The sequence below is a fragment of the Stenella coeruleoalba genome, assembly GCF_951394435.1.
Source record: "Stenella coeruleoalba genome assembly, chromosome: 20".
NCBI lineage: Eukaryota > Metazoa > Chordata > Mammalia > Artiodactyla > Delphinidae > Stenella > Stenella coeruleoalba.
Window position 1 is genome coordinate 19,830,650 of NC_137166.1, and position 14,207 is coordinate 19,844,856.

General features: G+C 44.7%; 1 protein-coding gene across 1 annotated transcript; it reads right to left on the bottom strand.

Annotated features, from left to right (window-relative positions):
• Positions 1–1,807: 1,807 nt before the first annotated feature.
• On the bottom strand, positions 1,808–13,803 carry CMTM2 (CKLF like MARVEL transmembrane domain containing 2). The gene is made up of 4 exons (XM_079906993.1): positions 13,270–13,803; positions 12,972–13,130; positions 2,615–2,716; positions 1,808–2,130 (listed from the first exon to the last, which is right to left on the bottom strand). The coding sequence occupies exons 1-4, from the start codon at positions 13,552–13,554 to the stop codon at positions 1,882–1,884; spliced, it is 795 nt and encodes a 264-aa protein (XP_079763119.1). The 5' UTR covers positions 13,555–13,803; the 3' UTR covers positions 1,808–1,881.
• Positions 13,804–14,207: the final 404 nt, after the last annotated feature.

The following is a 14,207-nucleotide window of genomic DNA, read 5'->3' on the forward strand; positions in this document are numbered from 1 at the left end:
CCCTGATTCAGTTAGCATTCTTGTTACAAATGCTTTGAACTCTTTAACTGGTAAATTATCCCTGTATCATTCGTTGTTTTTTTCAGTTTAAAATTTGGAGTATAGTTGATTTACAGTGTTGTGTTAGTTTCAGGTGTACAGCAAAGTGAATCAGTTATACATATACGTATATACACTTTTTTCTTTTTAGATTCTTTTCCCATATAGGCCATTACGGAGTATTGAGTAGAGTTTCCTGTGCTACACAGCAGGCTTTTTTTTTCCTTATTCTTTCATTTGAAACAAATTCCTCTGTCTCTCATTTTGCTTAACTTTCTCTCTATGAAATTAGGTGAAACAGTTACCTATTCTGGTCTTGAAGGGGTGTCCTTGTGTGGGAGCGTCCCTATGCAGACTACATGTGCCCAGTGGCTTTGGTGGGAAAGCGGGATTTGAAATGAGCATGGGTCACGTCTTTCCCCAGGGTGTGCTGGCAGCTGTCACACACAGCTGGAGATGGGGCTGGGAGGTCGGAGGTGGGGCTGGAGATGAAGGAGCTAGAGCCAGAGCCTGGTGTGAGCCACTGCTTCTCCTCTGCTCAGTGGCTGACACCGCCCTATACAGGGTCGGGGAGGGTCCCAAGGTACTAGAGCAGAAGCCCTGAAGTTCAGGTTCCCTCCAAGTGCACACTCTCCTCCATCCCAGTATTGACACCTTCACCCCAGAGGGGAGGAATGCTGAAGCAAGAGAGGCTGGAGCAGGCGCTCGTCCGTGGACTGGGGCACACGCAGGGGCAGTTGTGGGAAACTGGCTAGAGCTCTGGGCAATTTCAATCTGCTTCCTCTGTCTTGCTCTCGGGAGTAAGGAAGCAGATGTATGCTCTTCACGAGCCGAGTCTAGGTTTCTTACACCCTTCCTGTTAGCCTCAGGAGTTTTCAAACCAGCTAAGGAGACTCCTGGTGTCAGAGCCCGGGGGTGGGGTGTTCCCACATGTGGTTTGAACTGCTCACTCCCCAGGGAGGATCTCTGAGCCTGTGTAATCCCCCTCCTCTTCTGTGTCCCCTCCCAGGGGTATAGGTCCCAACCTGTTCGCTTCTCTTCCCTTCTACCCACCTCTGTATGGATCTACCCAACTCTGTAAGTCTTTGTGCCAGTGTCCAACTTGTTTTCAGTGAGAATTGCTCCACCTGTAGATGTAGGTTTGATGTATTCCTAGGGGGAGGTGAGCTCAGCGTCCTCCTCCTCTGCCACCTTCATCTCCTTCCAGGCACTTGTGCTTTAGTTATGTTTTCAAGTACTAAGAAATCAGGTTCTTTTTATGTTGACCTTGAAAATCTTATATTTTGCTTGGTCTGGATTTCCTGACATTTTGACACCAGGAGAGCAAGACGACCTCCAGAGGTTTCTAATTGTTTTGTGCCAATGCCTCTTGCTTTCTATTTCCTGTCTGTGCAGAGACCCTGGAGAGTGATATGTCTGTTTTCCCCTGTTCTTGAAATGTATAGAAATGTAACATGAAAATGTCAATGTGAACAAAATGCAGCCTTTTCTTTTCCAGTCTCTCGTTTTCCTTTGGCCCCTTTGCCTGGTCGGTGTTGACAGCTGGTATCACCCACGCTTCTGTTCCCCCAAACCCTCCGTGCCCTGCGAACACCTCCAGAGGCCCCGCTCCAGCCTCGCCCTCTGCGCCAAAACCTTCGGCTACTCTTGTTGAATGAACAAGATAACGTTTACGTCAACTTTAAGCTTTTAAAATTCATTTAAGGAGAAACTTCCTTTCCAAGCAAAGGTAGAGTCGTTGAAATGGAAAAGAAGACCATTCTAGAGAAAAGACAAGTTAGACAGTGGAAACATGTTTTGCGGTAAGATACACAGCCACTTCCGACCCCAGGCGCCTCGGCCTCACTTCTTACCGCCACCTTTGCCGCCCTTGGCAGGTGGCGGTACCGGTACTGCCGGTACTGCCGGTACTGCCGGTACTGCCCTCCTCTTGCCTGCTTCCTCTGGTTTTTCTCCTTCCTTTGGCTTTTTGCCCTTTTTATCCTTTCGTGGAAGAATCCGCACACGCGCTTTGACCTTCTTGCCTTTGAAGTGTGTCATTTGAAGACAAACATCTATTAAAGCAACAAGTGCAGCCACACCGATAAGGATCTGGGAAACAAAAGAATCCTCGTTACTTGTGCTTTTCCTTCCAAAGCTGTCACAGTTCCTTCCCGGCTCGTGATTGTCCGTAGGTGCTGTTTAACCCCTTCCCTTGACCCCTCAACCTGCCAGACCCCAGAGAGACTTTGGGTTTGCCCCTCCCCTGGCCTCAGCTCCCCGATTCTGATCCCCATCCCTGTAGCCGGTCACCTCACCACATTTTCTTTCTCTCTTTGGACCCCGCCCGGGTGGGGCCCTTCGCTCTGGGGCCGGCAGGCAAGCTTCTGGGGGGAAGCTGTTAGCTGGGTGGGCTCCCTGGACATCATCTTCCTTTCAATGGCTTCTCCCCCGGAAACGTTGACCCAAGTTACCTTTAAACTTTGCTTGGATCCTAAGATTTTGTGAAAAGAGACCCTTTTCCTTAGGGGGAAATAACCATTCTCCAAATGAGGTGATTTCTGAACAAGTAAACAGCCCAACATGAAAGACTCACCACACCATAAATGTAGTGCATTGGCACGGTTTGCCGAGTTTTCACGGCAGAGAGGGCGGCCCCCACGAGGAAAGCACTGGAGGACAGGTCGTTGAGAAGGTCCTGAAAGCATGGGAGAGATGAGTCGGCCTTAGAGCCGAGGCCCCGTCAACACCAGACCTGGCCTAGCTTCCTCCAAAGGGAATGGTTTTCAAACTTCTGCCTGATTTAAAAAATATATATAGGAAGATGAATATTTACTGGGCTAGGTGGACATACCTGTGGCCTACCAGCTGGACTCTTTGAGTTGAGACACAAAATCCAGGATGCTTAACTGCCTTTACGGGCTGCCTCGGCTACCATCCCATCTGTGAAATCACACATTTGGTGGCTATGTTTTCCCCCCTTCCAGTGCCCACTTAAATAAGTGCATGGCTCTCCGACTAATCGATGTCCCGCTTGGGTACCACCTCACAGCATCTTTCTACTCTGAAGGCCAGCTCCTCTTTCTGAATCCAGGGTGGGCTGTGTTGCTGGCAGGAGGTTCTGTTGGACTCTGGTCCTTCACTGGGAGCCTGGCAGCTGCCTCTTCCCCCCTTACTCATCCCTTCCCCCACCTTACTTCTTAGACACCGACCCCCCCTCCCCCCCACCCCGCCTTTGCAAGGCCACGTCACTTCCTCCATCATCCACTCTCCTTCCCATCCCTTGCGGCCACAGTCCTGCCCTAGCTCCATATTTGTTTCCCTTACCCTATACTGACAAGGTCCAGATGTTCTCAGACTGGGCAAAAGGGCTGCCTCCCATGCTGCCTTCCTCTCAAGTACCACCCACTGTCACTCCCTGGCACAGCCAAACTTAACTCAAAGTTGGCCAAACCATGGCCACAGCAAGCCGGCTTCCTCCCCCATCACTCCTGGGGTGATGCTGGCCCAGAGCTTGCGCATCCTCTTAATCCCATGGGCAGCAGCTGACCCTGCAGTGCTGGGTGACGCCCATCTTTCCCCTTGATTTCTCTGATGCCATTTTCTGGGGTTGTACTTCCCTGGCCACTTTGTCTCAGGCCTTTTCTTTTCCTCCTCGTTCTGGATTTTAACACACTTCAAACATACAGAAAATAATAGAACATCCCATCCCCAATCCCACCTCCACCAGCCATGACCCACTGAGATTAAACAGATGTTAATGTCTTGCAATATTTGCCTCAGGGCTCTCAAAACAAAAACAAACCATAAACAAAAAAACTTTGTGGAATGAGCTACAGTCTTACCATTCCATCCCTTTCCCTGCCTTCTGCATGTGCTCCAAGTCTATGGGTAGTCTTCCCAAGTGCACAGTAGTATTTTCCTCCATATTATATATTCATAAACAATATATACTATTTTGTGTTTCAAAAATTTAAATAAAAAGATATATCTTATAGCATGTGCTTTTTAAACTTAAAAACCTTTTTCTGAGATTTACCCATTTTGAGAAATATATGAGATTGAGATTAATGAGATTGAATTCATTGATTTTAGCTGATGTATGAATAAACCAAACTGGAGACGTTAGGGTGTTTCTCCCTTTTAGGAAATTATTATTGCCAACTGTGCCTGCAGTGACCACTCTTGCCTGTGCCTCCCATGCACATCTTTTCCTTGTTGAGGTATTGCCAAGTTTCTCTCTAAAGGGCTTGTGCCAGTGTCCACTCATGCCCGCAAATGTATAGGGGCTCCTCTTTCCCATGTCCTTGCCAAAGCCCAGGATTACCATGCTCATTTATTTCTGCCCATCTGGTGAGTTGAAATGGTACCTCATTGTTGTTTTAATTTTCTGATCGCTGGTTACTAATGAAGCATTTTTAAAAACATGTTTTAGGCAGTTGGGTTTCCTGTCTATTCATATCCCTTACCCCATTTTTCTATTGGCTTGTTTTAAAAATTTTGTTTATGATGTCTTCTGTTGTAAAGTTTTAATTTTAATGGTATGCATAGTTTCTCTTTCTTTCTCTTTCTCATGGTCCCAAGAACATTTATTAAATACTCCATTCAGCTGTGTTATGCCACCTCTGTCATATGCCAAGTTGCCATATGTATGTAGGTCTATTTCTGGGTTCTCTTTTTTATTCCTATATTAGTCTGCTCGGGCTGCCATAACAAAATGCCACAGACTGCGTGGCTTAAACAACAGACATTTATTTTCCCACAGTTCTGGAAGCCAGGAGTCCATGATCAAGGCACCAGCAAATTCAGTTTCTGGTGAGGACTCTCTTCCTGGTTTGCCTGGCTGCCTTCTCACCATTTTCTCATATGGCCTTTCCATGGAGAGGAGGTAGGGGGAGGGATAGGGGAGAGGAAGGGGGAGGGAGGTCTCTGTTGTCTTTTTTTATAGGGACATTAATCCTATCAGACCCTTAGGATCTCATTTAATCTTAATTACCACTCTGGAGGCCCCATATGCAAGTATAGCCACACTGGGGATTAGGATTTCAGCATATGAATTTTGGGGGTACACAAACATTCAGTCCATTAGTCTTTGTCAACCCCTGAGCTAGTACCAAAGCTTTATAGTAATTCCAATATGTCGTTGGGTGAGTCCATCCTTATAATTCTTTTCATTCTTCCATAAGAATTTTATTTATTTATTTTTAAAATACATTTATTTATTTATTTTTAGCTGTGTTGGGTCTTCGTTTCTGTGCGAGGGCTTTCTCTAGTTGTGGCAAGCGGGGCCACTCTTCATCGCAGCGCGCGGGCCTCTCACTATGGCGGCCTCTCTTGTTGCGGAGCACAGGCTCCAGACGCGCAGGCTCAGTAGTTGTGGCTCACGGGTCCAGTTGCTCCACGGCATGTGGGATCTTCCCAGACCAGGGCTCGAACCCGTGTCCCCTGCATTGGCAGGCAGATTCTCAGCCACTGCGCCACCAGGGAAGCCCCATAAGAATTTTAGAATCACCTTGCAAAGTTCCACAAACAACCTCTGTTATAAAATTTCATTTAATGTGGAGATTGCTTTGGAATGAAATTGACATCTTTATGATAGTAGCTCTTCACATCTGTGAATGTGGTATATTTCTTCTCTTACTTAGATTTTTCTTCTATGTCCATTAACAAAATGTCATAATCTCTATGTAAAGTTTTACAATCTTTGAACGGGTGTATTCTCAGACACCTGTAGTTTCTGTTGCTGTTTTAAATGGTTTCTTTGAAAAGCCATATTTTCTCATTATTTGTTGCTGGTATTCAGGAACACTATTTTTGTTTTTTGTAACCTTGTGGAACTCAATCAGTTCTAGTAATTTGACTGTAGATTCTTAGATTCTCTGTGTAGAGAATCATATTATCAGTGAGTAATGCTAGTTTTTTTCTCCTTCCCAATCCATATACCCTTTGTTTTTCTTGTCACATTGTACTAAGATCTTTAGCACAATGTCAAATAGAAGTGGGGATAATAGGCATCTCTAAGGAAACGCTTCCAACATTTTACCATGAAATGCAATGTTCATTTTAGGTTTGGGTGGTTTTCTGTTATTAAGTTAAGGAGGTTCCCTTTTTTCCTAGTTTGCCAAGAGTCTTCCAAAAATTAGTATTGAATATTACTAAATAGTTTTCCTACAGCTTATGAGATGATTAAATGGTTTTCTCCTTTAAATAAAAGATGGTGAATTATGTTAACAGAATTTTGAGACAAAACCACCTTTACATTCCTTGCAGATGCCCTGCTTGATCCTGATGCATTGCTTGCTTATATATTGCTTGATTTAGTTTGCTAGTATTTTATTGAGAATTTTTATGGCCGTATTCAAATAATATAGGCCTATAGTTTACTTTCCTTATTATGTCTGGTTTTAAGATCAAAGCTTTACCAGATGGTACAACATATTATAACCCCCCCCCTTTTTTTTAAGAGAAAAAGGGACAGACAAGTAGAACTGAATATGAATCTAGAAATGAATTGCATATGGGATTTTATTCTTTTTTTTTTTTTGCCACACGACGTGGCATGGGGGATTTTAGTTCTCCAACCAGGGATCAAACCAGTGCCCCCTGCAGTGGAAGCGTGGATTCTTAACCACTGGACTGCCAAGGAAGTCCCACGTATGGGATATTAGCATTTAACAAAAATGCCATTTCAAATCAGTGGGGGGAAGTTGTACTAGTCAGTAAATGAATAAACTGAGTGATAGGGTGGAACAGCTGGAGAGCCATCGGGATACAAAGCTGGAGCCATGGTTCACACCATATACCAAAAGGACTCCAAATAAAAGATTTAAATGTAAAAAATGAAACAAGTGCCAGATGAAAACATGGATGAATTATTTTATACCCTGTTTTTCTATTTCTTTTTCAGTCAATTTTTGTACATCATATGTTTTTCTGGGATATTATCATATAATAATTTATTGGCATAAAAGTTCATATTTTCCCTGTGATCTTTAAAACCTCTTCTTTATACTAATATTTTTCTTTGTTCTCTTTTTTTCTTATGGTTTATCTACTTTATTAGTCTTTTCAAAGAACTAGATTTTGGTTTTATTAGTCATCACTATGAATCTTTGTTTCCTATTTTATTAATTTTAACTCTTTGACATTGCTTTCTTAATTCCTTTTTTTGTTTTGTTTTGGTACCTCTTTTTAAAAAAATTTTATTTATTTTTTTATACAGCAGGTTCTTATTAGTTATCCATTTTAGACTTATTAGTGTATACATGTCAATCCCAATCTCCCAATTCATCCCACCACCATCACCACCCCAAGGCCCCTCCTTGCCCCACTTTCCCCCCTTGGTGTCCATACATTTGTTCTCTACATCTGTGTCTCAATTTCTGCCCTGCAAACTGGTTCATCTGTACCATTTTTCTAGGTTCCACGTGTATGCGTTAATATACAATATTTGTTTTACTCTTTCTGACTTACTTCACTCTGTATGACAGTCTCTAGGTCCATCCACGTCTCTACAAATGACCCAATTCCGCTGTAATAAATTGGCTGAGTAATATTCCATTGTATATATGTGCCACATCTTCTTTATCCATTCGTCTGTCGATGGGCATTTAGGTTGCTTCCATGTCCTGGCTATTGTAAATAGTGCTGCAATGAACTTTGGGGTGCATGTGTCTTTTTGAATTATTGTTTTCTCTGGGTATATGCCCAGTAGTGGGATTGCTGGGTCATATGGTAATTCTATTTTTAGTTTTTTAAGGAACCTCCATACTGTTCTCCATAGTGGCTGTATCAATTTACATTCCCACCAAGAGTGCGAGAGGGTTCCCTTTTCTCTACACCCTCTCCAGCATTTGTTGTTTGTAGATTTTCTGAGGATGCCCATTCTAACTGGTGTGAGGTGATACTTCATTGTAGTTTTGACTTGCATTTCTCTAATAATTAGTGATGCTGAGCAGCTTTTCATGTGATTCTTGGCCATCTGTATGTCTTCTTTGGAGAAATGTCTATTTAGGTCTTCTGTCCATTTTTGGATTGGGTTGTTTGTTTTTTTGATATTGAGTTGCATGAGCTGTTTATATATTTTGGAGATTAATCCTTTGTCAGTTGCTTCATTTGCAAATATTTTCTCCCATTCTGAGGGTTGTCTTTTCATCTTGTTTGTAGTTTCCTTTGCTTTGCAAAAGCTTTTAGGTTTCATTAGGTCCCACTTGTTTATTTTCGTTTTTATTTCCATTACTCTAGGAGGTGGATCAAAAAAGATCTTGCTGTGATTTATGTCAAAGAGTGTTCTTCCTATGTTTTCCTCTAAGAGTTTTATATTGTCCAGTCTTACATTTAGGTCTCTAATCCATTTTGAGTTTATTTTTGTGTATGGTGTTAGGGAGTGTTCTAATTTCATTCTTTTACACGTAGCTGTCCTGTTTTCCCAGCACCACTTATTGAAGAGACTGCCTTTTCTCCATTTTCAGGACTGGCATATTGTCCTCTTTACAACTCTATCTCCACTCTGATAACCTCATCTTTACTTGACCATCTGCAAACAGCTTATTTCCAAATAAGGTCATATTCACAGATACTGGGAGTCAGGACATCAACATATTTGGGGGGTACATAATTCAACTCATAACAGATAGCAAGTTTAAAAGATAGACTTCTTGGTGGACAGTTTGTTTTCCTTTAAGGACTTTAAGCATATCATTCCACTCCCTCAGGCCTCCATGGTGTCTGATGAGAAATTGGCTGTTAATCTTATCAAGTGTCCCTTGTACAAGATAAGTTGCTTCTCTCTTACAACTTTCAAGACTTTCTCCTTGTCTTTGTCTTTGGACAGTTATTATAATGTGTCTCAGTGTGGATCACTTTGAGTTTATTCTACTTGGTGTTTTTTTGGATGTGTAGACTCCTATCTTTTACCAAATTTGGAAAGTTTTTTGGCCATTATTTCTTTGAATATTCTTTCTGTTCCTTTCTCTCTCTCTTCTTTTGGGGCTCTGCCTATGTTAGTATGCTTGATGGTGTCCCATGGGTCTCTTAGGCTCTGTTCATTTTTTTCCTTCATTCTTTTTTTCTTTCTGTTCCTCAGACTGAATAATCTCAATTGACCTGTCTTCAGGTTCACTGATTCATTCTTCTGCCTGCTCAAATCTGCTGTTAAACAACTCTAGTGAATTTTTCACTTCAGTTATATTACTTTTCAGCTCCAGAATTTCTATTTGGTTTCTTTTTAAACTTCTCTTTACTGACATTCTGTATTTGTTCATGAATTGTTCTCCTGGTTTCCTTTAGTTCTTTGAGCATTTTAGAGACAGTTGATTTAAAGTCTTTGTCCAGTAAGTCTAATATCTGGGCTTCCTCAAGGACAGTCTCTATTAACAATTTTTTCCTGTGAATGCGCCATACTTCTTTCTTTGTGTGCCTTATAATTCTTTGAAAACTGTACATTTTGAATATTATAATATAGTTACTCTGGAAATCATATTGCCTCTCCTCCCCAGAGTTTGTTGTTGTTGCTTGTTGTGAGTTAAAGTCATTTGTATGTTTAATGATTTTTCCTAAACTATGTTTTGAAAGACTATTCTTTCTCTTGTGTGGCCAGTGAAGTCTTTGTTTTTCACTAGCTTAATGGTCAGGTAGTGATTTGACAGAGATTTCCTTAAATATTTGGAAACAAGTCTTTGCAGATTGCCTTTGTGTTGGGGCACTCCTTCAACACCTCTCCAGGATGTTTAGAGCTCTTAGTTTTTACTTGCTGCTTGTGCAGGGCCTAAAGGTCAGCCAAAGGTGAAAGCTTAGGGTTTTTTTCTGGGCATGTGTCCAGCTCTGGCCATGTGCAGTCCTTCTAGATTCCCTGGTATAGGTGGGAGCTTTTCAAAGCTCTTATTCTCCCAAGCATCTGCTTCCCAAACTTCTGGTCTGTCTACTGCTTGGGAAACCTTGCCCCGGGTGGCTATGGTTCGTATATACGTCTTTAAATGCTTTAACAAATGCTATCTAGGAGACTGCTTCAGCCCTGAGAAAACTCTGAGGCAGGTGAAACAAAGGCAAGTCCCTGGCTAATCCCTCAGGGAGCCACCAGACAGGTCAAGCACACAACTCTAATGCTTTGGGAACAAGGTTTTTTTGTGTTTTTTTGTGGTACGCGGGCCTCTCACTGCTGTGGCCTCTCCCGTTGTGGAGCACAGGCTCCGGACGCGCAGGCTCAGCGGCCATGGTTCACGGGCCCAGCTGCTCCGTGGCATGCGGGATCTTCCCGGACCAGGGAATGAACCCGTGTCCCCTGCATCGGCAGGCGGACTCTCAACCACTGCGCCACCAGGGAAGCCCAGGAACAAGGTTTTTATTGTTCCGTCTGCCACCAGCAAGGAATGTGGCCAGGAATGTGGGCTGTCTTCATGGCCACTGACCAGCTGGGGATTAAGGGATGGCAGGCAGGTTAAGTAAAATGCTACAACATTCTCTTACCAAAATTCAACAGCCTCTTTCTTCATTGAGCATTCTCCTGTTTTATTTTGTTTTGAATTAGATTCCAGAGTTCTGAAAAAGTCGATTCTGACAGTTTTTGAGAACCTAATCATTGCTTTAGTGGAAGGACGGAGATTTGGAGTTCCCTACTCTGCCATTTTTAGTGATGTCACTCTTATTAAATCTGGCAGGTTCTCAGTCACTATCACTTTGAATATTTCTTCTCTATTATCTTGAGTGTCTTCTTCTGGAACTCCTATTAGGCTTATGATGAACTTTCTCATTCCATATTCTATGTTTCAACTTCTCTCTTTCATATTTTCTCTCTTTATCTGTCAGTACTATAATCCGGGTAATTTCTCCACATCCTTCAGCTCATTACTTCCCCAGCTTTTGTCTGATATGCTTTTTAACCCATTTATTGACATTTTTATTTCAATAACTATATGTTCAATTCTAGACATTATATCTTGTACTTAAAAAAAAATCTGTCTGTTCCATCCTAATAATGTCTTATTCTTTTCTTAGGGCTTTTATTTATGTCTTTATAATTTAAGTGTATTTTAAATTATTTTCAGACAGTTCTTTTATTATCTCATATTCTCAGGGTTCTAATCCTCCCATTTCTTGTTTTTGCTGGTTCTTGATTCTTAGTCCTGGGGATTTAAAAATCAGGTGTTTTGTAGTTTTGAACTGTGAGTTGATTTTTGTACACCCCCCCCCCATATCTGTCCTGTGAGAATCTCTTTATGCTTTGATTATGATTTTGCATTTGTTTTTCAGGAGTCCCATGGATTTCTTCAGAATACCATCAAATTGGGATCGATTTTTATGCCAGTTCCCAGGCACTACATTTTCTAAGCTGCATGAAGGTTTCTAGGCTGAAGGTAGGAAAAACTTATACCAAATCTGTACAAAGTGTAGGCTCAAGGTTCGTATTTCTCAAGGTGGTCTTTTTTGCTTTTCCCCACTCAAAACTCGGGCAGAGATGAACATGCTTTCTTGTTCCTCTGTGTGGGTGAAAGGTATCGTCTCTGTCTTTTCCCTTAGGGTGCAGTCTTTGCAGGGTGCTGGCCTTATGCAGGATTCTCAGTTCTAAATTCCCACTTTGCTTGGGACCAAGGCCTCAAGTCCTAACTTGAAAGTATATGAGAATCCATATTCTAGGTTCCTGGGATAATATCTCGTGGGTCATTTCCACCCACACTGAAGCAGCTGATTTGTCACTGCTCCTGTTTTCCATTTCCAGCACCTCTGTGTTTCCTCTTCTTTTTTTTGCCAGCTCAGCCATTCAGTTAAAGCAATAGTGTTTACATTTCCCCTGGTAGTTTTAGGTAAGTACAGCAGGAGGATTTTCAGGGTTCAGTGATTTTTCATCTTGCTGGAACTAAAAGTATCTTCTCAAGCACCTTGGCTGGGAATGTGTCCTCTGCCTGTCCCTTTACTTTGTCCTCTGCGTATCCATCTCCCAAGAGTCTTATATGGCCCTCTTTTCCTTTCTCCTGATACTGGGAGTCCTCATCTACCCCCCTGAGACCTATGGATCCCTGGACCCTAATAACTTTTAATAAGTAGGCAGGACACAGTGTAGTTAGGGACTCAAGATTCTACTGATAAAGCTGGGTTTGAATCCTTTTTCTGCCACTTACTGCCTGATTTACCTGGGGGCAAGTTACTTAGCCATTCTGAACCCATTTCATGTGTAAAGTGAGTGAAACAGTGAGCATAGGCTCTGGAGACATGCTGTGAATGTGCAATGAACAAGGGACCTTGGGTTAGTTGGGAGTTAGGTAGGTAAGCTTTGTGATTACAGAGGTAATGGGCAGGGATTCAAGTCCATGAGTCTTCAGGCACAGCAGCTGGGGCTTTACTTTTACTCCTGAGGAACAATCTCACACAAGATTATTACTGTCTTCATGTTACAGATGAGGAAACAGAGTCTGGGAGTGGGTGGTAACTTGCCCAGCTCAGTCCCATTCCAGTGGATGACTGCTTTGGGCTGAACATCCTTCTGGGCTTAACATCCCTTGCAGGGATAGTCACTGGAGATCTGAGGCTGCTTTAGATGTGACTTTTTTTTTTTTAATTCTCATTTTATATTACTGATTTTTTTCTTTGAATTCTGGGGATGGGGTACCGTCAGAGTGGTCTTTCCAGTCAAGTGGGAGCTGGCACAGGGGATGGAAGGAACCGCTGGTTGCTACACCTCCCCTGCTCCCAAGGAGAGCAAAGCCTCAGGAAGGCAAAGACTCCTTCCTTTGACCACCAGGTAGGAAAGAGGTCCTCCACCCCCAAGTTGGGCATTCTGGAAGCCTTTTCTACCTAACTTCAGCTGCCCCTGCTCTGGCCCCACTGGAAGGTCTGAGCCCATGCCCGGAGCACAAATAAGGGAGATGAGGCATATCTCTCTGTTCAGTCGCTTTCCAGGTGCCAGGATATACGCGTGAACGCACACCAGGCTCAGGCACTCCCCACCGCCCCTCACTTACAGAAATGGGCCACAGGATGAAGAACGTGTATCTCTGGATGGCGAAGGTGTAGATAATGATGAAGAAGATTAAGATGGACAACTCCATGGTGATGATGAGTGTCACGTGGGGGTGCACAGTGGTCCCCTTGAACATCATCAGTGAACCTATTAGGCAGCCCTGCCGGGAGACATGCCCTTTGAGCCACGGCAGAGGGCTCGGGCCAGAGGAGGCCTCGGGGAGCCCGCTCCTCCCTCTGCCCGTCTTTGGGCACTCCCTACCCCCCCCCAGCCCCACCCAGGGATACGGGCCCACTTACCAAGATAATGAGCTTGACCTCAGCGTACCCATTAAGCCAGAACTCTCTATTGCTGTTCTTGACTTCCAACTTGTAACGGCGACACCACCCCTTCCACCTTCCCACTTCATCGCCCGGAGGAGGGGCCGCCCCCAGCGCGGCTGCGGCTTTGGCTGCGTCTGCGGCTTTGGCTGCGGTTGCGGCTTTGGCTGCGGTTGCGGCTTTGGCTGCGTCTGCGGCTTTGGCTGCGGTTGCGGCTTTGGCTGCGGTGGCCCCGGGTTTGCCCTTTTTGCCTTTGTCAGCCATCTTGCCGTGGAGTTCTCAGCTTCTCACGGCCTGCCCAATTTTTGCTGTTCCCGGCCAGGCCTGGCCTTTGAGCGAGCCGAACGCCCACCGACCTGCTTGGAGGCCGCGCTCAGCCAACCGCCGGGAACGACGAGCGAAGGCCAGCGCTTAGCGCCCTCTCGACGCGCACCTAGTCTCTGCACGCGAGTCCCCTCCGCCCAGCCGCGCCCCCGCGCCCGGCAGCAAGCGCCTCGAGTGTCCGCGGCCGCCCAGACCCTGCGCGGGAGCCCCCGCCCCCACGCCGGCTCCGGTGGTGGTCCCGCCTCCACGCGGAGCGCTCCCCACGCGGAGCGCTCCCCACGCGAGGCCTCTGGGGGTGCCGGGGGCTGTAGCCGCTGCTCCCGCCTTCTGGTCGGGTTGGCTGAAACTGTGGCCGCCTGGGGCAGTCGCGCCCAGAGCCCCGAGGGCGCATTGGCACTCGTTTGAAAATGTAACGCGACTTTTACACAAGGCAGCACGAGCAAGCAGAAGTGTTCCAGGTTTAGCAGCCCTGATTTTACGATCACATGTGGGCTGAAATGGGTGACAGCGTGCGAACTCAGCGGCGGGAGGGAGAAGACGATGGTGCTTGCGAAGGTGCCCGCGACGGTGCCCGAGAGGGTGCTTCCGAGGGT